The following is a 25,761-nucleotide window of genomic DNA, read 5'->3' as shown; positions in this document are numbered from 1 at the left end:
TAGGCTTCAATGGAGAGAAGGGGGTGCCCCGGTTCCGGTCTGCCAGCAGGTAAGTACCCGCGTCTTCGGAGGGCAGACCAGGGGGGTTTTGTAGGGCACCGGGGGGGACACAAGTCAGCACAAAAAGTACACCCTCAGCAGCGCGGGGGCGGCCGGGTGCAGTGTGTTAACAAGCGTCGGGTTCGCTGTAGATTTCAATGGGAGACCAAGGGGTCTCTTCAGCGGTGCAGGCAGGCAAGGGGGGGGGGCCCTCGGGGTAGCCACCACCTGGGCAAGGGAGAGGGCCTCCTGGGGGTCACTCCTGCACAGAAGTTCCGTTCCTTCAGGTGCTGGGGGCTGCGGGTGCAGGGTCTTTTCCAGCTGTCGGGACTTTAGGTTCAGGCAGTCGCGGTCAGGGGGAGCCTCGGGATTCCCTCTGCAGGCGTCGCTGTGGGGGCTCAGGGGGGACAACTTTGGTTACTCACGGTCTCGGAGTCGCCGAAGGGTCCTCCCTGAGGTGTTGGTTCTTCACCAGTCGAGTCGGGGTCGCCGGGTGCAGTGTTGCAAGTCTCACGCTTCTTGCGGGGATTTGCAGGGGTCTTTAAATCTGCTCCTCTATAACAAAGTTGCAGTTCTTTTGGAGCAGTGCCGCTGTCCTCTGGAGTTTCTAGTCTTTCTTGAAGCAGGGCAGTCCTCTGAGGATTCAGAGGTCGCTGGTCCTTGGGAAAGCGTCGCTGGAGCAGGTTTCTTTGGAAGGCAGGAGACAGGCCGGTAGGTCTGGGGCCAAAGCAGTTGGTGTCTTCTTTTCTTCCTCTGCAGGGGTCTTTCAGCTCAGCAGTCCTCTTCTTCTTGTAAGTTGCAGGAATCTAAATCTTTAGGTTCAGGGAAGCCCTTAAATACTAAATTTAAGGGCGTGTTTAGGTCTGGGGGGTTAGTAGCCAATGGCTACTAGCCCTGAGGGTGGGTACACCCTCTTTGTGCCTCCTCCCAAGGGGAGGGGGTCACATCCCTAATCCTATTGGGGAATCCTCCATCTGCAAGATGGAGGATTTCTAAAAGTTAGAGTCACTTCAGCTCAGGACACCTTAGGGGCTGTCCTGACTGGCCAGTGACTCCTCCTTGTTATTCTCATTATTTCCTCCGGCCTTGCTGCCAAAAGTGGGGGCCATGGCCGGAGGGGGCGGGCAACTCCACTAGCTGGAGTGTCCTGCGGTGCTGGAACAAAGGGGTGAGCCTTTGAGGCTCACCGCCAGGTGTTACAGCTCCTGCCTGGGGGAGGTGTTAGCATCTCCACCCAGTGCAGGCTTTGTTACTGGCCTCAGAGTGATAAAGGCACTCTCCCCATGGGGCCAACAACATGTCTCGGTTGTGGCAGGCTGCTGGAACCAGTCAGCCTACACAGATAGTCGGTTAAGGTTTCAGGGGGCACCTCTAAGGTGCCCTCTGGGGTGTATTTCACAATAAAATGTACACTGGCATCAGTGTGCATTTATTGTGCTGAGAAGTTTGATACCAAACTTCCCAGTTTTCAGTGTAGCCATTATGGTGCTGTGGAGTTCGTGTTTGACAGACTCCCAGACCATATACTCTTATGGCTACCCTGCACTTATAATGTCTAAGGTTTGGCTTAGACACTGTAGGGGCACAGTGCTCATGCACCGGTGCCCTCACCTATGGTATAGTGCACCCTCCCTTAGGGCTGTAAGGCCTACTAGAGGGGTGACTTATCTATACTGCATAGGCAGTGTGAGGTTGGCATGGCACCCTGAGGGGAGTGCCATGTCGACTTACTCGTTTTGTTCTCACCAGCACACACAAGCTGGTAAGCAGTGTGCCTGTGCTGAGTGAGGGGTCCCCAGGGTGGCATAAGATATGCTGCAGCCCTTAGAGACCTTCCCTGGCATCAGGGCCCTTGGTACCAGGGGTACCAGTTACAAGGGACTTACCTGGATGCCAGGGTGCGCCAATTGTGGAATCAAAAGTACAGGTTAGGGAAAGAACACTGGTGCTGGGGCCTGGTTAGCAGGTCTCAGCACACTTTCAATTCAAAACATAGCATCAGCAAAGGCAAAAAGTCAGGGGGTAACCATGCCAAGGAGGCATTTCCTTACACTGGGCACCTGTCATTTATTGGCAAATGCTCCTTTACAGCCCAACTTTAAATGTCCCCTTTGCCTTCTTCATTGAACTGTGGGAGAATGAATTTAGTGTTTGACAACACAGTACTTATGTTTTTTTTCCATCTGGTTGGATGATGTGTGGAGGATTCTAGAAAAATGTGTTGATTTCGGATCAGACGATTTTTGGGGTGTAGGGTTTTTAGTTTTAACTGTTATTGGTGTGCTGTTGTGGATAGAAGCAAAGTAATGACTATGAGTAAGTGAGAATGAATGTGAGGGTGTGAGAGAGAGAGTGTGTGAGTGGACGAGAACTAGTGTGTGAAAATGAATGTGTGAGAATAAGTGAGTGTGGATCAGAATGAGTGAGAATAAGAGTGAGAGAGTTAGAATGAGTGTGAGTGACTGCGAATGAGTGAAAGTGAGTGAATGTACGCAAGCATAACTGAGTGCGTGTGAGTGTGTTAAGCTTGTAAATTGACAGCAGCCCTAGTTTACTAGAGGTAATTTGTGGCTTTTGAGATACCTATGGCAAAAGTCATGCAGTAGCATACTATGGTCGTTCTTTGCATATAGGACACCCATGGCAAGATGCTTGTGCTGGCAAACTGGAGGGTATTCTTGGCATAAGGGGCACTCATGGAAAATGCTGCTGCTTGCACACTAGAGGTATTTCTAGGTGTATGTGACAACAGTGGCAAAATATTGATGTGGGTGTATTTGAGGTGATTCTTGGCATGAGACCCCACTGAAACCCTCATAGAAAAAGTCAGGCTCACTTTTTTGCTTGCTGGAATTCCGAGCAGATATTACACTTCACCATTTTCAAAGATCATTATCTGCCTTTAGTAATCGCATACTCTCAAGGTTGTTTCTTAATTTTCTTTAATTACAGGAACATGACTTGTTACAGCAGTAACCTCCAGCTAATAATGAATACCAACAGGTTTTCCTAGAACATATCTCGCCACCCCTTTCTAATCGGCCTCATCAATGCCTACTCAGCATTCCACCCTCAAGTACATCTTCACACATCTCCCCCTTTTTTATGTCTTGGCTGTAGACAGCGTATGTGCTGTCTCAAAGAGACATGCTGTATCAGCTTATGTGAGCTTCAGCCATGCCCAGGGGTTACCATTGGCTGACTCCATTGTCACTCTCCAATTCTTTCTGCTCATTTGTCCATTGCATGCATTCTCTTGAGTTTACGCCCTGAGAGCTGCGACCCATCACACTATCCTTCCATGGTTCCATCATTTAATGATCATTTTATGTACTTCTTTTTTCTATGTTAACAAGCCCTCCTCAGGAGCGCCTCTGTTTCCATTTGCGACAGTGCTGAGTGTCTTTTTTTTATTAGACCGTCATGTATTTAATTTGCTCCGAGTGCTGCTGTTTTAATTTGTTCCATCAATGAGCGCAGTCTGTTTTAAAAAAAACATTTTTATTAACCTGTCCCTCATTTAATTTGCTATGTACATTATTTGCTGCTGTGGGGAAGGGCGGGGCAACGGGTCATGGCAGCAGTGTGGTTTCACCATGCGAGTGTGTCACATGCTGGTTTTTTGTTTCATTGCACAGAAAACAAAAAAAACAGGGAGTGCTATGTCCGCTTTCCCTGAGTAACACTGTCTGTGTCTGCCTCTACTGGTGATTTGTGTTAGACCCCATCATTGGGTCTGGTTGCGCCCCTCTGACTGGCGTTCACAAAAGTGTAAATATTTCTTAAACTGTTGAGTCTAATGGTTGATAAAGCTGCTTCTGTAATTGCTTTTTTCTGTGGGGGTAGAGCAGTTACTATGCCCCATTGCCTTGTTTACAACTGAGACACCCTTGACAAGAAATACACACCTTTACAGCAACCTCATTAGCTTGGATGGGCATCTTATGTCATCACTAGGACGGTTATATTTCTGTGTCTGTCTTTACTTAGGCAACCAGGGCACCACAGCCTGTGGAATGTGGTTTAGCCAACCATTAGCACAAGGCAACCACATCAAAGGAGTCACGTAGTGCGTGCGCCACTCATGGGCCGTGAAGTAGTGCCCGAGCAATGCCGCGCCAACGAAAATGATTGCTTTCTGGAGCCTGGGCTTGGGGAGGTAGCTCTCAGAAATACATATGTCATCTTTGCTTTATGACTTTGTTGATGTGTGTAAATAACAGGCTTTGGCAGGGTGTGTGTGGCATCTCAAATTTTCTGATAGCGCCGTTGAAGAAAAGGGTATCTTTTGTACACATCGAGCGAGGGAAGCTTTCGGGAGAGAGATCAGTCTGCTAGGTTGGTAGGGAGGGATTAGAGCTGTCTGTCTTGCACCCAAACCCTACTTTTACTGTATGGCTATGGGCTACTGTACATACACTGTACCTTTGTTACATGAGCAGGAACTTAGGCTCTGAGAAGGGAACCCCTATGGTGAGTAGGTCAAAAGCAATGGCCTGCTCATCAGCGCACCTGAACTACAATCTATAGCCTTTTTGTCACCTCCGAACAATACATCCGCTTCCTTGAGAGAGCGGTTGTTGACTGATGGTGTGTGGTGTATTTTGCCCTTTGTATATTTATTTTACACATAATTGCTTGAAGAATTTGTTCTCCTGTGACCTTGGTACCTGCACATCGTGCGGACAATGGATTTACCCGTGGATTCACCGATCTGGCCTGCCTGCCGGATCTGAAGTTTGTCTCTATTACACCACACTTCTGTGGTGAAACTAGAGAATCTCTAAGTCTTGGGTGGTTTGCAAAAGTGATGTCATTGCAATAGTTTTGTTTGTGCTTTTTAGTCGCACTATTGTGGACTTAAGACCCAAGTGACAACAGCTTCTCTGCTCTTTTTGTGACATCTTTGCTGACTGAGATCAGATGGAAGCAGGTCCTGTAGTGTTCACTAGTGACACGTAAGCAATGGATTTCAGAGCCATGAAATGCTTACATTTTTTAATTGTGTGCAACTTTCTGAATTACATGCATATAAAAGATAAATGATTTAACATGAAAAACAGTGTGAGTTATAGTGCATTTCTTAGATGTAAAAACGTGTCTAATGCAGTCCACACACAAATCCACGCCATATAATTGCACTGCACACAACACATTTAAACATCATATAATTCCACACCACACAATTCAGCTACACACACTTCTACACATCATTCCACTTCATGCCACATATGGTCGAGTTAGAAGTTCCATGCACCCAAATACTGCCTCAAACTTTCATTTAAGACTGTTGTCTGCTGCCGACCACACCTTTTCAGCACTTTCGATTCCTTATATTTCTTATCTTGAACTTTTGTGTCTTTCCACTCTTCTTAACCTAGAGCCAATTCTCCTTCAATAGAGAGTGTCTGGGACTCAGTCCCACATGTGGTTGAAACATCCTCTTCTTCCTTCCCAGGCATGCATGATAAACAGTCGGCTACTACATTCTTATTTTCCCTCACATATTTTACCACATGTTAAAATCCCTTGTTGTCATCAACCACCTAGAAATTCGAGGTGTCATGCTACTTTCCAAGCCCCTACCACATTTGAAGATATGCAAGAAAGGTTTATGGTCAGTATTAAGGACAATAGACAAGCCCCTCAAGTAGTACCTAAATTGGGTCACTCCCCAACAACAAGATAATTCCTCTTATTAGCAGAGTATGATTGTTCTGCCCCCTGTAGCCGTTGAGATGTGAAGCCAATAATCCTTTCCCCATCATCCATGTTCTGAACCAACACAGCACCAAGACCCACAATACTGGTATCCGTTGTCACAGTGGTTTTTCTACTAACGTCAAAGTGTCCTAATAGAGCATGAGCAAGAGACCATTTGATCTTGTCAAATGCAGTCTTGAATTCTGCTCCCAACTCAAACACAGCGCCTTTTTTTAAATAACACTCTCATCAGTTCAACATCAGCAAAACTAGATACAGATTTGGAACAATACTCCGCAAGACCCAGGAATTACTTCAATTGTTCTTTGTTACCGGGTTGTGGAGCATCATCACTTGCCTTTACAATGCTTTTCTTTGGTCTTATTCCTCTTTCAGATATTCCATGTCCCAAATAGTTTACTTGCTCTCTCCTCAAGTGACACTTCTCTTTCTTTATGGTCAAACCATGATCTCCAACCCTCCGCAGTACTTCTTCCAACAGCTCATCATGCTCTACCAAAGAACTTTCCCATCACCATAATCCCATCTTGGAAGCATAGTACTTTATGCATTCCCTGGAAAATATCCTGCATGATCTGTTGAAAAACTGCAGAGGCTGATGCCAGTCCAAACCACATCCCGCAGTAACAATACGCCCCTAGGGGGATGATGAACGAGTCAAAGGTTGGGATTCTGGATGTAATTTAACCTGGTGGAATGCCGCTGACATATCCAACAAACTAAGCACTTTGCCACCCCCCATCATACTTAACATTTCAGCAATGTTGGGCAAATGTTGCCTGTCCACTAATATGTTTCTATTGAGATCTCTTAAGTCTATACAAAGACAGATCTTGTTTCTTTCTTTTGGAGCCACAACAATGGGTGCAAGCCATTCATTCTATAATGGTTTCTTCTAACAATTTAGTCAGTTCTTGCTGAAGTGACTCACTCATCAATAATGGTGTAGGTCTCACCTTATGTACAGTGGCTGTAGCATTCTTCTTCAAAATTATTTGATGTGTAAATTTCTTCAAAATAGCTAACTTGTCAGTAAATACCTGTGGAAATGTTTCCATTAACTTCTTAGCCCATTCTGTTTCCATTTCTTGTTTTATCACGATATTCTCATTTGCTGTTTTAACTGTCATGACGGGTTTTTTGGCATTAGGATCAAGCACAGTATTTAAATCCTTTTGGTGAAGCCACCTTAAAAGATTTGACCCTTCATCAGTCACATAAACTTTCCCATGCATATCATTCATACCCATGCATTGTATTCCAATGATATTTGTCCTTTCACTGCCATATCCCACTGCATTTACATCAGTTTGTTGCAATTTTCCGATCAGTGCCTTGAGATCATTTTCATAGGTCATTTTGGATATCAAAGTAAGCAGGCTTCCAGAATCCAAAAATATCTTAACTAACACAGTTCCTAATGTGTTATCACAATGAGGCTTCTCCAACTTTCCTGAACTCTCTTTCTTTAGACTCCTGTCACTAATGCTGTCACTTTCTTGTTGAATAGAATTGTATATCTCACTTACAGTTAATATTATTTCCTCCTGAACCTTACTCATGTCTTCTACTGTTTGTATACTGGTATTTTCCATTGTCCTTCTTGCCTTACAAACTTTTGCCAAATGTCCTTTCTTTCCACAATCCTAAATGCCACAGTTCATGCTCCACACACAAACTGGAGGCATTGCGTGCTGGACACCCGCATCTTTAGCACGGTATGTTTCTTTTTTCTTCAGACTTGACACCATCAAATCTAACAGGCTGGATGGGTTTCTTTAACTTGACCTCTTTTACCTCTACACAGTTTCTTTTTCTGAATTCTTTATGTAGTGTTTACCCATTTCTATCTCCTTAATACACACAGCAGTCTTTTCAATACTTCTTGTGATTTGTATGGATTTTTTCTAGAGAGGGATCAATAGATAGTCATTTTTATTTTATCTTCCTATTATTCGTGCATCTAACAAAATTGAGCATGGATTAAGGAGTCAATTAGATTCTGGAAATTACAGGTCACTGTCAAACCTCATAACGAAGCAACATGTCATTATGTCCTCATCATGCTCTTGCACATGGCAAAAGAATTTGTCAATCTCTCTCAAAAACTATGCTCACTTTTAGCGTGAAATCGTTCTCCAACATTTGCAGTGACATCTCATATAGATTTATGGGCTACCCATTAGCCATACCCAGCAAAACATCTGGCAGATCATCATAAATTATTCTCCCTTCAGTCCCTAGATGGTGTTATAAAATGGCTTGTTTTCTCACAGGGTCTTACTTGTCTCCACCTATGACCAACATATATGTGAAAAAAGTGATTTTCCACCTTTTCCAAGGAATAGAGGCTCTGCAGGCACAGGTAAAAAACTAGGGGGTGCTGCCATACCTGCAAGGAAATTAAATACAACAAACTAGCAAACAATACTAAAACAACAGATTAATAAAATAAATTGGAATAACAAAATGAAATAATTATCTAAAACAATTATTTAAAATAATAACATGGACCAGAAAGCCCTAGTCTTCCATTGGCACTGCCTTTAAAAGATCTTTCCTTTAATATTTCCACACTCTTCCTTGTTAGCTTCCAGTAGCATACTAGTTTTCCATTAGCTTGTATAGACGACAAGTCCTTATTCTATTTTAAGAACCATTTTTTTTTAGCAGGTTTGGTACCACCCTCAATCATAAGTCACGCCTAGAAATTACAGCAAGCCTTTAATGTGGAATGATCGAGTGAGCATAAATGCAGGTAAGTTTATACTTCAGACATGATGTGCTGAACGGTACTTAAGAAACTGGAGAATGCGGTCTCCAGCATTCAGGCCACATGCACGCTGCAAGAAAATATCTGCTCCGCGCAGGCTGCAAAACAAGAATGGTGCACGAGAATCAGTACATCAAACTGCCACTTCACGATTCTTGGCTCAGTCTCTTTCACAATGTGGGTCACAATCTGGCTAAAGTCTACAATTACAGTACTGCACTTCCTTCAGCACTCAACAGCTCCTGTAACAAGTTAAAAATCCTGCAACAGATCAAAATCGAGTTTGGTTAATTTAATAACATTGCTCGCCTTTTTGCTGGTTCAGATCCACAATGACTTATTCTTTGAATTGTGAAGTGATCAGGCTCTCGCAATACCAGCCTGAAAGCATGCACAGTAATGGGTAAGGTAGTAACAGCTGTCGTGGTTAACTAAAACACACATCCACAATAGACAAGGAGTGAGAGAGGAATATGGTTTATCAGGAAAGAGGGGAAAACATAGGTTAAAGAAATCACTCAAGGAAACTGGATGCGAAGTCATCAGAGCTTAGAAAGTAACATTCTAGAAACTGGAACTAATGGAGAGGTAAATGAAGGCAGGAATTTGGAAAAGGGTAACTACTGAAATAGAGGGGTTCAAGAAACAAAGAAACACTACATTTGTGCTAGTCCAAGAAACAAGGAAACACCACAGAACGAATTCAAGAACAAGATTTTGCATTGTTCCAGAATCAAAACTCTTCTGGAAACAGTGTGCAGCCAAACAGAAACACTACATCAATTACCAACGCTGAACTGACACAAATGAAGAACCTACTAATGATTGCATTCATCAGGTGTGATCAAGCTAGGACCTGCTTTCTCTGCACCCTTGCAGGCCAAGGATGGGTTCCTTCACCTATCCTTGGCCTGCAAGGATGCAGAGAAAGCAGTGAGCAAGTCATTCTATGAATTGGAGGCTTTGGCAAAAAAAGCACACAAAATATGGCAGTGATCCTGAATGTAAGTCCAGAATTTTTTTCAGGAAGTGGAAAATCAATTTTTGGATATACTACATAGTCAAGTCTTCTAGGATGTGTAGTCTTTGAGAAAAATAACATTTTGGCTATAACAAAACCTGACATGGATCCGAAATGAAAGATGCATTGAAAATATTGTCCTAGGGGCTGAAAGTCAGTATGCAGATATAGCATACGTCAGAGCTTAGTTGGACACTGAAAAGCCGGCTAGAAGTGACTCCTAATGGTGAGCTCGAAAGCACTGGGAGAGAATCATGACAGAAGTATAGCGGGTTCTGCCACTATGCTGGTTGCAAGTCTGTCATGAGTATTGTACATCAGAACACCCATCTTGGATTTGTCTGCTACCGGCCTCTTCCTCTTGACCTTGACAGTGACTTTCTTTCTTAGCTGGTAGAAAGGGTGGACCCGGATTCCAAGAGGACACACACCAACGATACAGCTGCGAGTCCTAGCCTAAGGCTTCTCCCTTTCTTAAATTCAGTACTGTCGAACCACTGCCAACACTCTGCACACACTGACAGCAAACGAGCACCCCTAAACACCATTTGCACCTCAAAGACCTCACCAAGGAGGAAAACTGACATTTAACAGGCTTGAGACTCCGGCTGGGGTAAAGTTGTGCTCGAGAGTCACAAATTAAAACTCTCACTGAGCTCCAAGGTGGGCAGGCCCCTCAAGCCCCCCACCATGTAAAGAATGTGGAACGCTGTCACAGGGATGGACAGAAACCCCCCAAATACGTTTATGATTCTCAGTGGCTCCAAGTTTTGTCAGTGGGCTACAGTCCAAGAATTCATCCATCGGGATCGTCCTGGTGACATCATTTGTTGCTACAAATGTTTAACACCAACAACTTAATTTTGTTCAAGGGAGAAAGAAGTTAAAATAGCCCCTCACTAAGATATCTGGTAACATTTAGTTTTCTAATCTTTTCCTCCTTTTTTGCTTTTATAATTTGAAAATTGGAACAGGCTGTGTCTTTCCTTCTAGTACAACAGAAGACCAGACATGCTGAAATAGGTAATTTCGGTCACATAAAGTTATGCACATTCAGCTTCTCGAGCCTGTCTAGTACCTGGCTTCCGGCCATTTTAATCCAAACATATTAGGTCTCCTTGGCAGTTTTATGAACTGTTTACATAATAATGCGGACAAACTCCTGATAACTCACTGGTTTGCCAGACAGAGAAATAGACTTTCACTCATTTGGGCGCCTCATTTGTTTTCTTTACCTAGTACTGGATAGTCAAGAATAGTGGTTGCAGAATGTTTATCTGTTTGAAGATATTGGCTTTGCTTTATTCATATTTTAACATTCACGGGATGACCCTTTCAAATTTCAGGTGACAGCGTCTGGCATCTTACAATGTCAAGGTCTAAAATATTTCAAAGGTGGATTTCAAAAAATATTTTCAAGGTAGTTTCGAATCCTCCAGGCATGCATATTTATGGCCTTCCACTAGTAGCTGTGGGGTGATCGGTAGCTTATTAGGTAGGGTGCAGCCGGAAATATTTTATAAAGATTACCCAATATAAGTTTTTGTAAAAAACCTGAGTTTTAAAAGCATGCTCAGTTTAGTTCGAAAGAGAAATGGGCACGCATGTATGTCTTGCACAGATAAAGCACACGGGTTCAGTTTCTTGTAGATCGTTTTTCCACTAAGATTCTGGAGTTTTTAGTGAGCTAGATTGTATGTGAGCAACTGAAAAGCGCATTGGTACATTTTTCCTTTAGCACTGCCTAGCGCTCTGGCTACTAAAATGCATGTAGTGCCACACAAACGTACTCAATAAACAATGCAAAACACCTTTTATTTTTTAAATTTAAACATGGAACCTATAATGATTACTCCAGGGTGAGGTATTAAATAGGCTTGGTACATAGCTCCTAATGCAATCTCTTCAATTGGAAACGTGGCATGATGTAGACAGTCATTATTTAAAGCACTACATTTTGTACGTTTTGCCTATTTCCAGGCTTTTTCCCCAAGTAAAGATTATTGAGTGTTTTTTCGTAAGATGAGGCCTTGATCAAACATATAGATAAGGTAAGAAGCCCTCCAGGTCATATGAACACGGTTTCCAGTTCAGGACGTCTGTTTACCAGCCTCACGCATTCTGGGTGGTGTAATTTTGCTTTGCTTCCATTAAATTTATTAGACTGAGGGCTTGATTGAGAAGTCAGCGGAGGGGAATACTCCATCACAAACGTGACGGATATCCCGGCTGCCATATTACGATCTCATTCTATCCTATATGGATCATAATTCGGCAGACAGGATATCCGTCACATTTGTGACAGAGTATTCCCACCGCCGAGATCTAAATCAGCCACCTGAAAACAATGATTTGCATGTGAAAAATGTAGGACTAGAGACAGTAATGACCTGGAATGAAATAGTTCACCCTATAATGAATTATACTTAGTGAAATGCTGAAGTTATAAATCATTGGCTTACAATGTTTACTGGTTTGGAAATTGATTTTTTTTTTAATTATCAGATTTTGATCTTCAATACTTCTGGAATTGGAGTCGATTTGTGGATTATCTCCAGTGCTGCCTCTTTGTAAGCGTTGTGTGCACATTGGTCACCTACATCTTCATAGATGCTGCCATCTTTGTGGAAGGCCTAGGCTTTGTGGCAGTCTTGATGGAGGCCATGCTGGGTGTTCCTCAGCTCTGGCAGAATTTCCAGAAGCGCTCTACACAGGGCATGAGGTGAGTTGATGTTTGTGTTTAATTGGCTCTTTTGCAAATCCTGTCCTTGAACGGTTGCCATTACGAATGATGTGGCATTTCGCTGTGTGCGTAGACGTCTGTTGGCCTACTGTAAGGTTGCCAGATGAGTTTTGATGGCCGCATGATCCAATTAAATTGGTCCCACAAAGCACCTCTAGCTTGAGTGGTTAAATGAATGCCAAGACCAGAACATGATGATGTGTAGTCCTTTTTTAAGTTACTCTTTTCTGTGTCATGGACATTCTTCATTTCTGCCATTGCATGTATGCCAAGAGCATCCCAGCAGGCGAAAACAGCAACCCCACAAGAGAGAGACAGCAACGTTGCAACACCGTGTACCTACATGCACTATTTTGTCCATGCCATAGTTTATTTATTAAACTGCAGCAAAATATTTTGAATAATTTGAGACATGTTATTCATAGGTGGTATCAATAACAGCAAACAATAAGGTGCTTACTAAAATACAGAATCAAGGGCGCCATTGTGGCAAAGACAACAAATTATTTCCACTAAAGGATTACATCAAATGCCAAACATTCACCATATATGCACATTTATACGTTATTGTTGGGGAAATAGTGTATTCAAAGTCAGCCGTTATGCCAGTACGGCCATCTTCCTGGAATTGTGCATGGCTGCACTTCAGAATCTCATCAACAGGAATATTGTCTAATGTTAGAAATGGGGTTTTTATTTGGCAGTCAGGTTAACCTCTGTCCAAGCAAGAACCCTCACTCTAGTCAGGGTAAGTCACACACAATCCAAAATTATCCTGTGCCCACCCTCTGGTAGCTTGGCACGAGCAGTCAGGCTTAACTTAGAAGGCAATGTGTAAAGTATTTGTGCAATAAATCATACAATAACACAATATAGCACCACAAAAATACACCACACAGTGTTTAGAAAAATATATAATATTTATCAGGATAATTGTAGGTCAAAACGAATAAAGATGCAATGTGAAATTGTAGAGATATCACTGAAAAGTGATATAAAGTGTCTTAAGTCTTTAAAAAGCAAACAAAGTCTCTTTCAAGCACAAAGTACCTGGTGTAAAGTGGAAAATCTCTGCAAAGGGCCACAGAAGAAGAGATACGTGGAAAAATGGTGTGTGCGTCGATTTCTCCCCTGCACACACTGACTTGCGTTGTTATTTTTCATGCGGGAAGTCGTGCGTTGTTTTACGGTGCGCGGACAGTCTCTTTCTGTGGGTCGCAGGATTACCAGATGTCCCGGGGTCTGTGCCTGGATTCTTCGGCTTGTTTTCCGGCTGCACGTCGTTCCGGGAGGCTGTGCATGGAATTCTCGTTCTCAGGGCAGGCGTCGCGTCAATTTCCCCTCTGGAAGTCGGGCGACGTTGTCCTTGCGAGGCTGTGCGTCGAAGTTCCAGTCACCCCGATGGTGTTGCGTCGATCAGCGTCGGTGTGCAGTGATTTTCTCGCCGCGGAGCAAGCTGTGTGTCGAAATGTTCGGCGCACGAAGAGTCCAAATGAAAAAGAGAAGTCTTTTTGGTCCTGAGACTTCAGGGAACAGGAGGCAAGCTCTATCCAAGCCCTTGGAGAGCACTTTTACAGCCAGACAAGAGTTCAGCAAGGCACCAGGGCAACAGCAAGGCAGCAGTCCTTTGTAGAAAGCAGTCAGGTGAGTCCTTTAGGCAGCCAGGCAGTTCTTCTTGGCAGGGTGCAGGTTCTGGTTCAAGTTTCTTCTCCAGCAAGTGTCTGATGAGGTAGGGCAGAGGCCCTGTTTTATACCTAAATGTGCCTTTGAAGTGGGGGAGACTTCAAAGAGTGGCTAAGAAGTGCACCAGGTCCCCTTTCAGTTCAATCCTGTCTGGCAGGGTCCCAGTAGGGGGTGTGGCAGTCCTTTGTGTGAGAGCAGGCCCTCCACCCTCCCAGCCCAGGAAGACCCATTCAAAATGCAGATGTATGCAAGTGAGGCTGAGTACCCTGTGTTTGGGGTGTGTCTGAGTGAATGCACAAGGAGCTGTCAACCAAGCCCAGCCAGACGTGGATTGTAAGGCACAGAAAGATTTAAGGGCAAAGAAATGCTCACTTTCTAAAAGTGGCATTTCTAGAATAGTAATATTAAATCCAACTCCACCAGTCAGCAGGATTTGGTATTACCATTCTGGCCATACTAAATATGACCTTCCTACTCCTTTCAGATCAGCAGCTACCACTTCAATACTGTATGAGGGCAGCCCCAATGTTAGCCTATGAAGGGAGCACGCCTCACAGTAGTGCAAAAACGAATTTAGAAGTTGTACACTACCAGGCCATGTAAACTACACAGGTACATGTCCTGCCTTTTACTCAAACAGCACCCTGCTCTAGGGTTACCTAGGGCACACATTAGAGGTGGCTTATATGTGGAGAAAGGGGAGGTTTAGGCTTGGCAAGTACTTTTAAATGCCAAGTCGAGGTGACAGTGAAACTGCACACACAGGCCTTGCAATGGCAGGCCTGAAACAAGGTAAAGGGGCTACTTAAGTGGGTGGCACAACCAGTACTGCAGGCCCACTAGTAGCATTTAATCTACAGGCCCTAGGCACATATAGTGCACATTACTAGGGACTTATAGGTAAATTAAATAGTCCAATCAGGTATGATCCAAGGTTACCATGTTTAAAGGGAGAGAGCATATGCACTTTAGCACTGGTTAGCAGTGATAAAGTGCGCAGAGTCTAAAAGCCAGCAAAAACAGTGTCCAAAAAGTGGAGGGAGGCAGGCAAAAAGTTAGGGGTGACCACCCTAAGGCTGTCAGGTCTAACATGTGTCCCCCCCCAGCTGAAAGTGGGGAGAGCTACCCAACCTCCTGGGAGTTCTCATTGCTAAGGCGGAAGTATCTGGAGAGACCATCAGCATTGGCGTGGTCAACCCCTGGGCGATGCTCCACCGTAAAGTCCATCCCCTGTAGGGAAATGGACCACCTCAAGAGTTTAGGATTTTCACCCCTCATCTGCATGAGCCATCTGAGGGGCCTGTGGTCTGTCTGAACCCGGAAGTGAGTCCCAAACAGGTATGGCCTCAGCTTCTTCAGTGCCCAGACCACAGCAAAAGCTTCTCTCTCAATAGCACTCCACCTCTGTTCCCGTGGTAATAGCCTTCTGCTAATAAAGACTACTGGTTGGTCTAGGACCTCCTCATTTAGCTGTGCTAGGACCGCCCCTATGCCATGCTCTGAAGCGTCTGTCTGCACAATAAATTCCTGGGAGTAGTCAGGGGCCTTGAGCATGGGGGCCGTGCACATGGCTTCCTTCAGAGAGTCAAAGGCTTTCTGACACGCCTCTGTCCAATTCACCAACCTAGGTTGTTTCTTGGAAGTGAGTTCTGTCAAGGGTGACACAATGGTACCATAGCCCTTGACAAATCTGCTGTAGTATCCTGTGAGGCCTAAAAAGGCTCTCACCTCAGTCTGTGTTCTAGGTGGTTGCCAGGCCTTGATAGTTTCAATCTTGGCCTGGAGTGGCTGCACCTTGCCACCACCCACTAGGTGTCCCAAGTACACCATGGAACCCTGCCCAATCTGGCACTTACTAGCCTTGATGGTCAGGCCTGCCTGTTGCAGGGCCTGAAGCACCTCCTTGAGGTGGAGCAGGTGTTCCTCCCAGCTGGAACTGTAGACAGCTATGTCGTCCAGGTAGGCTGCACAGAAGGCATCCTTGCCAGCTAGGACCCCGTTAACCAACCGTTGGAAGGTAGCAGGGCATTTTTCAACCCAAATGGCATCACGTCGGAACTGGTAATGGCCATCAGGTGTGGAAAATGCGGATCTCTCTTTAGCCCCCTCAGTCAGGGCGATCTGCCAGTAACCTGAAGTAAGATCAAACGTACTCAGGAACTTGGCAGCGCCCAGTCTGTCAACGAGCTCATCAGCTCAGGGGATGAGGTGAGCATCAGTCCGTGTGACTGAGATGAGACCCCGGTAGTCCACACAGAACCGGAGTTCTGGCTTCGCACCTGGGGCAGTAGCCTTAGGGACCAACACCACAGGGCTGGCCCAGGGACTACTGGATTTCTCGATAACCCTTAAAGCTAACATCTGGGAGACCTCCTCCTTGATGCTGGCCTTCACCTTATCCGATAACCTGTAAATTTTGTTCTTCACAGGGAGACTGTCACCTGTGTCAAGTCATGAACACAGAGGTGGGTCCGTCCAGGAGTAAGGGAGAACAGGGGGGAGAACTGCTCCAACAGCTCATAGCAGTCTCCTCTCTGGTTTAGAGTCAGGGAGTCAGAGAGAATGACACCTTTCACTGACCCATCACCTTCTTGGGCAGAGAGGACATCGGGGAGAGGTTCACTCTCCTCTTCCATTCCTTCATCTGTGACCAGAAGCATGTTGATTTCAGACATCTCAAAATGAGGATTCAGTCGGTTGACATGGAACACCCTTAGGGGGTTCCTAGGGGTTTGGAGGTCCACTAGATAAGTGGCCTCCTCTTTCCGCTCCTTTACTTCAAATGGGCCAGACCAGCGGTCCTGGAGAGCTCTAGGCTCTACTGGCTCCATTACCCACACTTTGTCTCCAGGTTGAAACTCTACCAGGGTGGCCTTCTGGTCATACCAGCGTTTCATTACCTCTTGACTGGCCTCAAGGTTACTTTGGCCTCTTTCCAAAAGCGGGTCATCTGGTTGCGGAGGGCCAACATGTAGCTGACCACATCCTGAGGGGGTGCCTTTGGAGCTTTCTCCAACCCCTCCTTGACAATGCTTAAGGGTCCCCTGACAGGGTACCCATAGAGAAGCTCAAAGGGACTGAACTCTACCCCCTTCTGGGGTACCTCTCTGTAAGCAAAGAGAAGGCATGGTAGGAGGACGCCCCACTTATGCCTCAGGGAGGCCACCAATCATGCCTTTCAAGGTCTTGTTGAATCTCTCCACAAGACCATTAGATTGGGGGTGATAGGGTGTGGTGAACTTGTAGGTTACACCACATGCATCACACATAGACTTCATGTATGCAGACATGAAGTTAGTGCCTCTGTCAGACACTATCTCCTTTGGGAATCCCACACGGGTAAATATCCCCATCAGAGTTCTGGTCACCACCGGTGCAGTTATGGTCCTCAGAGGGATTGCCTCTGGGTAACGGGTGGCATGGTCCACCAAAACCAGGATGGACCTGTTGCCTAGGGCAGTTTTGGGGTCCAATGGACCAACAACGTCGATGCCCACCCTTTCAAAGGGGGTGCCAACGACAGGAAGTGGAATCAGGGGGGTCTTAACCCTTTTTCCTGTTTTACCACTGGCCTGGCAGGTAGGACAAGATCTACAGAACGTATCTGAGTTTGTCCTTATTCTGGGCCAATAAAAGTGGGTGACAATCCTGTCTAAGGTCTTGTCTTGCCCCAAATGTCCTGCCAGGGGAATGTCATGAGCCAGACCAAGTAGGAAGGTTCGGTAACACTGGGGGACCATCAGCGCACGCCCTGCCCCAATGGCCGGAACCTTAGGCTCACTGTAGAGGAGATCATTCTCCCAATATATGTGCTGATCGCCAGAGGCTTCACCTGCTGCCTGTGCTGAGGCTTGCTTCCTCATACCCTCTAGAGTGGGACATTCTTTCTGCGCCTTGCAGAATTCTTCCCTGGTGGGTCCACCCTCAACTTGCCAGCCAGCAAGCTCAGGTAGATCACCTAGGGTGGCAATGTCTTCCCCAGTTGGCTCGGGAGCCTCCTCCTCAGGAACCCCGTCAACCACTGCGGGAACTTCTGGGACCGGTTTCCCGTGCCCCTTGCCCCTCCTCTTGGCAGTTCTCTGGGCCATTGTTCCAGGCTCCAGACGCCCTTGACTTCCCTCTTGGTCAGCCATGGACCATGTGGTCATGCAGACCCACTCAGGTAACCCTAACATCTCCAAGTGAGATCTGAGCTCTACTTCTTTCCAAGCAGTATGCTCAAGATCATTGCCTAACAGACAATCTACAGGCATGGCAGGACTCACACCTACTTTCAGAGTAACAGAGACCCCCCCACTCAAAGGGAACCAGAGCCACCGGTAGGTGACTCTCACGATTGTCAGCGACTATGACCTGGTGGAATGTATTAGGGACTAGACTATCTGCTCTGTTGACACCAGCTGACTCTTGATAGTAGTCATACTGGCTCCTGTGTCACGCAGAGCCTCCACCTTTTGCCCATCAGTGGTGACCCACTGCCTGTACTTGGAAGTATTTTGGGGCATGTGGGCTTTGGGCACCATTTCTCCTTCTCCCAGGGACACTAGGGAAATCTCTACCTGCTCCCCAAAGCTATCTGGGTCCATCTCCCCCCGAGCGCTACACTAGTCAACCCAGGTGTCTGTCCAGTAGTGGACGGTGCCCTCTTGGAGCACTGGGGGTCACCTTTATAGTGACCATATTGTTAGCACTCTAAGCATTTGGGGTTGGATCTCCCTGATTTATCATAAGTCCCTGGCTTTTTCCCAAATCTGGAAAAGGAATGGTTGCCACCCCCTCCCTGGGAATTCTTTTGGGGGCCTTTGGAGAGTTCCTTATCTGTAAGTTTATCTCCCCCCTCTTTCTTCTGTTGGGAACCCTGACCACCTTTGTGGGTGTCTCCCCCATTACCTTTTTGGACACTCTGGTGCTAACCCAGAGGTCCGCCTCCTCTGCAAGCTTCCTGGGATCAGTCAGCTTACTATCTACCAAGTGCTGGTGCAACTCTGTAAAAGTAATATTGAGCATATGGTCTCTCAGAATCAAGTCATATAACCCTTTATAATTATCTACTTTGTTGCCCCGCACCCATCCATTCAGTGCCTTACTGGAAAAGTCAAAGAAATCTACCCATGTTTGTGTGGTTTGTTTGGTGCTGTCCCTGAACCTCTGGTGGTATCCCTCGGGGGCCAGCCCAAACTTGGTAAGTAAAGTTGCTTTCTGAAGTGGGTATGTGTTTTGATCAGGTTGATCCAATGTGAGAAGTGTGTCCCTCCCCAATGGCGGCACATAACCCCACATAGCTACCCCCATTGTCCTTCAGGAACCTCATGAGCCCTTAGTGCAACTTCATAAGCAGCTAACCATTTATCTATGTCATCTCCCACCACAAAACTGGGCACCACATTTTTGGGTATACAAACCTTCTTTTCTCCAGCAGGTCCTGTCTGTATGCTGCCACCATTATTGCTGGATTCAGACTGTCTCGCCTTGATCTCCAGCTCCTTGTGACTCAGTTCATGAGCCAACAATAGTTTCTTTTCAGCCAAAGCTCTTTTCTGCTTCCACCTGTTTGGCTGCTCTTTCAGCCTCAGCTTGTTTGGCTTCAATTTTCAGTTTTACCATTTGCAATTGGAACTCCCTTTCTTCTCTCCTTTCCTCTGCGGTCAGGCTTTGCTCAAAGACACTGCTCCCTGGTCTGGAAGGGGGCATAATTGCAGTGGTAACATTACCCACTGATGGCAATAAATCCTCTGAGAGGCCATTTTCTGGCTCCTCTTCCTCCTCATCCTCCTCTAAATGGGCTTCTGCCCAGGCCCTCAGCGCCACTTCTAAGTCCTCCTTTTTGGAGGCCCCTTGGGTGGGTACACTCAACAGCCTGCAGAACCCTCTTAGCTGTTTGATAGTATATGTCTCCAACAGGGCTAGGTCCAAATCTCCTACTTGAGAACCAGCCAGAGACATGTTGAGTGAGGATTTAGTTTCTGAAAATTGTCAGGAAAAACGAATTTGCAGAAAGAGATAAAAATCAAGTTGACCTTCAACTGTGGGTAGGTAGTGAAATACTTAGCTACTGTATGTCACTGCAAAAATACAAGTCCTATCCTCACCGCTGATCACCAATGTTAGAAATGGGGTTTTTGGTTGGCAGTCAGGTTACCGTCTGTCCAAGCAAGAACCCTCACTCTAGTCAGGGTAAGTCACACACAATCCAAAATTATCCTGTGCCCACCCTCTGGTAGCTTGGCACGAGCAGTCAGGCTTAACTTAGAAGGCAATGTGTAAAGTATTTGTACAATAAATCATACAATAACACAATATAGCACCACAAAAATACACCACACAGTGTTTAGAAAAATATATAATATTTATCAGGATAATTGTAGGTCAAAACGAATAAAGATGCAATGTGAAATTGTAGAGATATCACTGAAAAGTGATATAAAGTGCCTTAAGTCTTTAAAAAGCAAACAAAGTCTCTTTCAAGCACAAAGTACCTGGTGTAAAGTGGAAAATCTCCACAAAGGGCTGCAGAAGAAGAGATACGTGGAAAAATGGTGTGTGCGTCGATTTCTCCCCTGCACACACGGACTTGCGTCGTTATTTTTCACGCGGGGAAGTCGTGCGTCGTTTTCCGGCACGCAGAGAGTCTCTTTCTGTGGGTCGCGGGATTACCAGATGTCCCGGGGTCTGTGCGTGGATTCTTCGGCTTGTTTTCTTCGGCTTGTTTTCCGGCTGCACGTCATTCCGGGAGGCTGTGCGTGGAATTCTCGTTCTCACTGCAGGCGTCGCGTCGATTTCCCCTCTGGAATTCAGGTGGCGTTGTCCTTGCGAGGCCGTGCGTCGAAGTTCCAGTCGCCCCGAAGGTGTTGCGTCGATCAGCGTCAGTGTGCGGTGATTTTCTCGCCACGGAGCAATCTGTGCGTCAACATTTTTGGCGCACGAAGAGTCCAAATGAAAAAGAGAAGTCTTTTTGGTCCTGAGACTTCAGGGAACAGGAGGCAAGCTCTATGCAAGCCCTTGGAGAGCACTTTTACAGCCAGACAAGAGTTCAGCAAGGCAGCAGGGCAACAGCAAGGCAGCAGTCCTTTGTAGAAAGCAGTCAGGTGAGTCCTTTAGGCAGCCAGGCAGTTCTTCTTGGCAGGATTCAGGTTCTGGTTCAGGTTTCTTCTCCAGCAAGTGTCTGATGTGGTAGGACAGAGGCCCTGTTTTATACCCAAATGTGCCTTTGAAGTGGGGGAGACTTCAAAGAGTGGCTAAGAAGTGCTCCAGGTCCCCTTTCAGTTCAATCCTGTTTGCCAGGGTCCCAGTAGGGGGTGTGGAAGTCCTTTGTGTGAGAGCAGGCCCTCCACCCTCCCAACCCAGGAAGACCCATTCAAAATGCAAATGTATGCAAGTGAGGCTGAGTACCCTGTGTTTGGGGTGTGTCTGAGTGAATGCACAAGGAGCTGTCAACCAAGCCCAGCCAGACGTGGATTGTAAGGCACAGAAAGATTTAAGGGCAAAGAAATGCTCACTTTCTAAAAGTGGCATTTCTAGAATAGTAATATTAAATCCAACTTCACCAGTCAGCAGGATTTGGTATTACCATTCTGGCCATACTAAATATGACCTTCCTACTCCTTTCAGATCAGCAGCTACCACTTCAATACTGTATGAGGGCAGCCTCAATGTTAGCCTATGAAGGGAGCAGGCCTCACAGTATTGCAAAAACGAATTTGGGAGTTTTACACTACCAGGCCATGTAAACTACACAGGTACATGTCCTGCCTTTCACCCACACAGCACCCTGCTCTAGGGGTTACCTAGGCCACACATTAGAGGTGGCTTATATGTGGAGAAAGAGGAGGTTTAGGCTTGGCAAGTACTTTTAAATGCCAAGTCGAGGTGACAGTGAAACTGCACACACAGGCCTTGCAATGGCAGGCCTGAGACAAGGTAAAGGGGCTACTTAAGTGGGTGGCACAACTAGTGCTGCAGGCCCACTAGTAGCATTTATTCTACAGGCCCTAGGCACATATAGTGCACATTACTAGGGACTTATAAGTAAATTAAATAGTCCTATCAGGTATGATCCAAGGTTACCATGTTTAAAGGGAGAGAGCATATGCACTTTAGCACTGGTTAGCAGTGATAAAGTGCGCAGAGTCTAAAAGCCAGCAAAAACAGTGACCAAAAAGTGGAGGGAGGCAGGCAAAAAGTTAGGGGTGACCACCCTAAGGCTGTCAGGTCTAACATCTAATATAAATAAAACTGGTTCTAAAAATCTTTTATGAAAATATTGTCCAGATAGGTCTAGATTTTCTACTGTTAATTCAAATTGGGAGATATTTATGCAGATGATATTTAGGACATATTATTTAAGTCAGAAGTTAGTTTGACAGTGATATTCTGGCACCACACCTTCGACATTTAAGAAATGTTCTTTTTTGTGTGTAATGAATGCCCGAAAGAGATGGGGACTGAATATTAACAATATTTTTCCCCATTTTTAGTTCATGAATTAAGTGACGGAGAAAAGCATAATTTATGTTAGCCACGTTTAAATATCTGTACTCTGATTGAGGATGTTTTACCATCTAGGGAAAGTATGTTTTGACAAAGTCTACCAAAGCCCGTCCTTGTATGAAAAACGTTTGTTACATAGAATTTTGGTCCATTTTCTTCAGTATGGTGAACGACTAATGTTTTCATAATGCAATTGGCTGTTAAATAAATAGCTAGGACTGAAAATATTTGCTCGATTGAGTCATCTGGCAAGCGTAGGTAAAACTTGCCAAGGCTGAATTTCTTACGTTTGACGTATGTATTGAGCATTGCACTGTTTTTGAAAAGAAAGATGCAATTTATATTAAAGGTGTTTGCTGGAACAAGCCATTGTAGAAGAAAATAATTATTGTGCAAAGCAAACAATTTGAAGCCATAAATATGTGTATGGGCCAGTGCTTAATTTCTTCTAATGTTTGCCAGTGCGCGGCACTTCTTTTTAAACACTGGCAATTCAGAGTTTACATAAGGTGGTACTCTCTGCCTGTTTTTGTCCAATGCCCATCAGAGTCTTTAACAATTGACCACGCTATAAACAATTACAGACCAAGCACTTTCAGCCCTTCCCTAAGCTTGGGGTGACCTGAAATTGTCCAAAGTTTCACCCTTTTTAAGTGTGATGATTAGTACATAATGCTGGCACCGGCATTTGGCAGAAATCGGCCAGAACTGTGGGTAATACCACCTGCAATGAAATACTTTGGGCCCTGGCAGTTATATTTTTTTACAAATTAAGCACTGTTATGGACCAGGGAAGGGAGAACTCACCATAAATACACATAGTATCACTTTACAACATGTGATTGGATGCCCAGTTAAACCATGCAGCAGCTGGGGGAGTGCTGAAATGCCATTCTAAGTAAAGATGTAGATTAGATAGCTGAGTGGCTAGATGCATGCTACTATGATCTACATGTAATCTCGGGTCACAATGCCAGATCTGGGTGGTGTGGCTCATACAATCATCCTTACCTGGATGATAAACAGCACCTTTGAGATGAGATAGTAGTAGAACAATTATTTACCACAGTTAGGAGAGCCAAATCTGCTGAGGCACAAATAATGTGACATTGGGTATAAGTTTCATTTTAATATTACTATTATTATTTTATGCCGTGCGTCAGTATTAGCAGAACAACGGTGAAGTCTAGGGAGAAAGGCTATAAAGGGAGATATTCATAAGAACTGACCGATACAGTTGAAAAAGTCGAGGTTCAGGATAAGTACTCTTGATAATCTGAAATAGGTTTTCACGCTAATTTTGTGTCCTGATCTATATCCTCCCTAGATTGTAGTTCCACAGTCTCATTCAAAGTTGTTTAAAACCTTAATTCACATCCTGTCTGTCAACATTGCCTAAAACTGTCTTGACAACAGGAAATTAATAGGCACTGAATAAATGAGAGAGACTGTGAGGTAAACATCATCCTAGATCAAAACATACTGCACCTTTATACTTGCCAAAGATGATGTGAAAGAGACAGTGCGACAGCCAATCCTGGATAAGGCTGGAACCCACTTTAAGATCTCTGCTTCTTCACTGTGTCTTTAAGAAATACCTTAAAACATCCTTGTTCAAGAAACCATTTAGAGCATGCTTGACCAATGGTTAAGGCCGTCCCCCTAGCCCTGCAACCGGTTTCTAGGGACAGCATGCCCTGATCTAAATCCCAATTACTAGTGGATTGATTCTCAAGTGAAGGCCTCTCTCTAACTGGACCATCCAGAGAGACCACTGAGATCCATGGCCACATCTTCTGGGTTAGCCAATATGCACCTACCAAAGGCAATTGCGACACCGTGATCCACATACAGCCCATTCAATCACGGCTCCAACTCTGCTTTGAAGTGGTTTTGAGGGGGCATATGCAGTTGGGTTAAACAGTGTCTTAATAAATATAAACAGAATAAGTTGTTAAAATGTCACAAATATCAGGTAATTTCTCTGGTGCAGACACTTAACACAAATTTACTTGAAGCCGTACCAAAATTATTTAAAAAGTAACTTTCTTTTGTCAACAGTGGTGCAAAAATCATTTCAAATGAGTGCTGTGTGAAACTATCTCTAAACACAGACCACAATTCTGGGGAGCAAAAATGATCCTACCTTCTTCTTGTTGGATGTTGAGATACCATGCACTCCTACCTCACCTCAAGCTCTACCCGTGCATTAGCACTGAAGGCTTGCTCCACTTATGTCACCCTCAAGCTCAATGCTCCAATTAGTAGCTGAGAAAGCTGCATGCAGTCTGGTCAATGCAGTAAAAAATGAAGGAAGGTAGGGCGGAAGCAAATTATGTCTACAACAGAAACAAGCACTGGCAATATCCATAAGTCTAGCTTTTTGTTATGTGAAGTGTTCAGTGCTGGTTGAATGGCTCTGTGTGTGTCGCCCCTACAGCTATCCTAAAAAGAAGGTCCTGTAATAAAGCAACATCTTGGGCTGCAGTTAGTATTGCAAGCTGGAAGTAAGGCGCAAGAGCACCATCAAAAGATTGTTATGGAAAGGAGATAGAAGATGAAGTTTGCGTGCAAGGCATACATAGCAAAATATTGCCTGGTAGATACTTTTGACAAAAGACCATTGTTTTTCCTGCATCTTTAGGTAAGCCTTCATGTGGGCACATCTTTACTCTGTAAACAAAAAAGCTGTAAAACTACCAACATGTTATCATGTCAGCAAAGTAACATAAATAAACATGCTTAGTGATTATTTAAATAAACATGCAAGGGTGATTAGTGTTTATAACTGGGTAAGGCGTTCAAACAGCAGTCACTTTCCAAATAAAAGCCACAAGCCAGCAATTAAAATGTTACTGTGTCAAAAGAGTAAATACCTCAAAGAGCACAAACAGAGTTTGGATTAAGAAAAGGACTTCTTACTGCCACATAATCAAAATTTAATGGGAAGACAAAGTGGACAGTAGATCCAGGCATGAATTGTCACAGCCTCAATGGACAGCCTTGCATGTAATGGCTTACCATGAAAAACACATAAATGCCAATTGCATTGGCGTACAAATCAAGTTTAGGTAGCAAGACCTTTCATTTCCTTGGGTAACAGCTAGAGGAAGCCTTCAAAAGGTGACAGTTTACTTTAAGGTCTGAGACCCCAAACTTACATGCTTGAAATATATTTTGCCCGAATATCACCAAATCCAAACAAAAGAGATATTTGATGATCCACAGTGTGTGAATTCTGGTTCCTCTGCACTACTTCATGATCTAGTTTGCAGCTTCCCAAAGGCTCAA

General features: G+C 44.8%; 1 protein-coding gene across 1 annotated transcript in view; it reads left to right on the top strand.

The window, feature by feature from the left end:
* LOC138267564 (solute carrier family 66 member 2-like) overlaps positions 1–25,761 on the top strand; it is a 244,558-nt gene that overhangs the window by 173,241 nt on the left and 45,556 nt on the right. Inside the window, exon 4 of the mRNA XM_069216616.1 lies at positions 12,063–12,279. Coding sequence (XP_069072717.1) covers positions 12,063–12,279 — 217 coding nt within the window. The remainder of the gene's footprint in view (positions 1–12,062; positions 12,280–25,761) is intronic.

The sequence above is a fragment of the Pleurodeles waltl genome, chromosome 12 (genome assembly GCF_031143425.1).
Source record: "Pleurodeles waltl isolate 20211129_DDA chromosome 12, aPleWal1.hap1.20221129, whole genome shotgun sequence".
Classification (NCBI taxonomy): domain Eukaryota; kingdom Metazoa; phylum Chordata; class Amphibia; order Caudata; family Salamandridae; genus Pleurodeles; species Pleurodeles waltl.
Note: the sequence above shows the minus strand (reverse complement) of the source record. Positions and strands in the feature narration are given on the sequence as shown.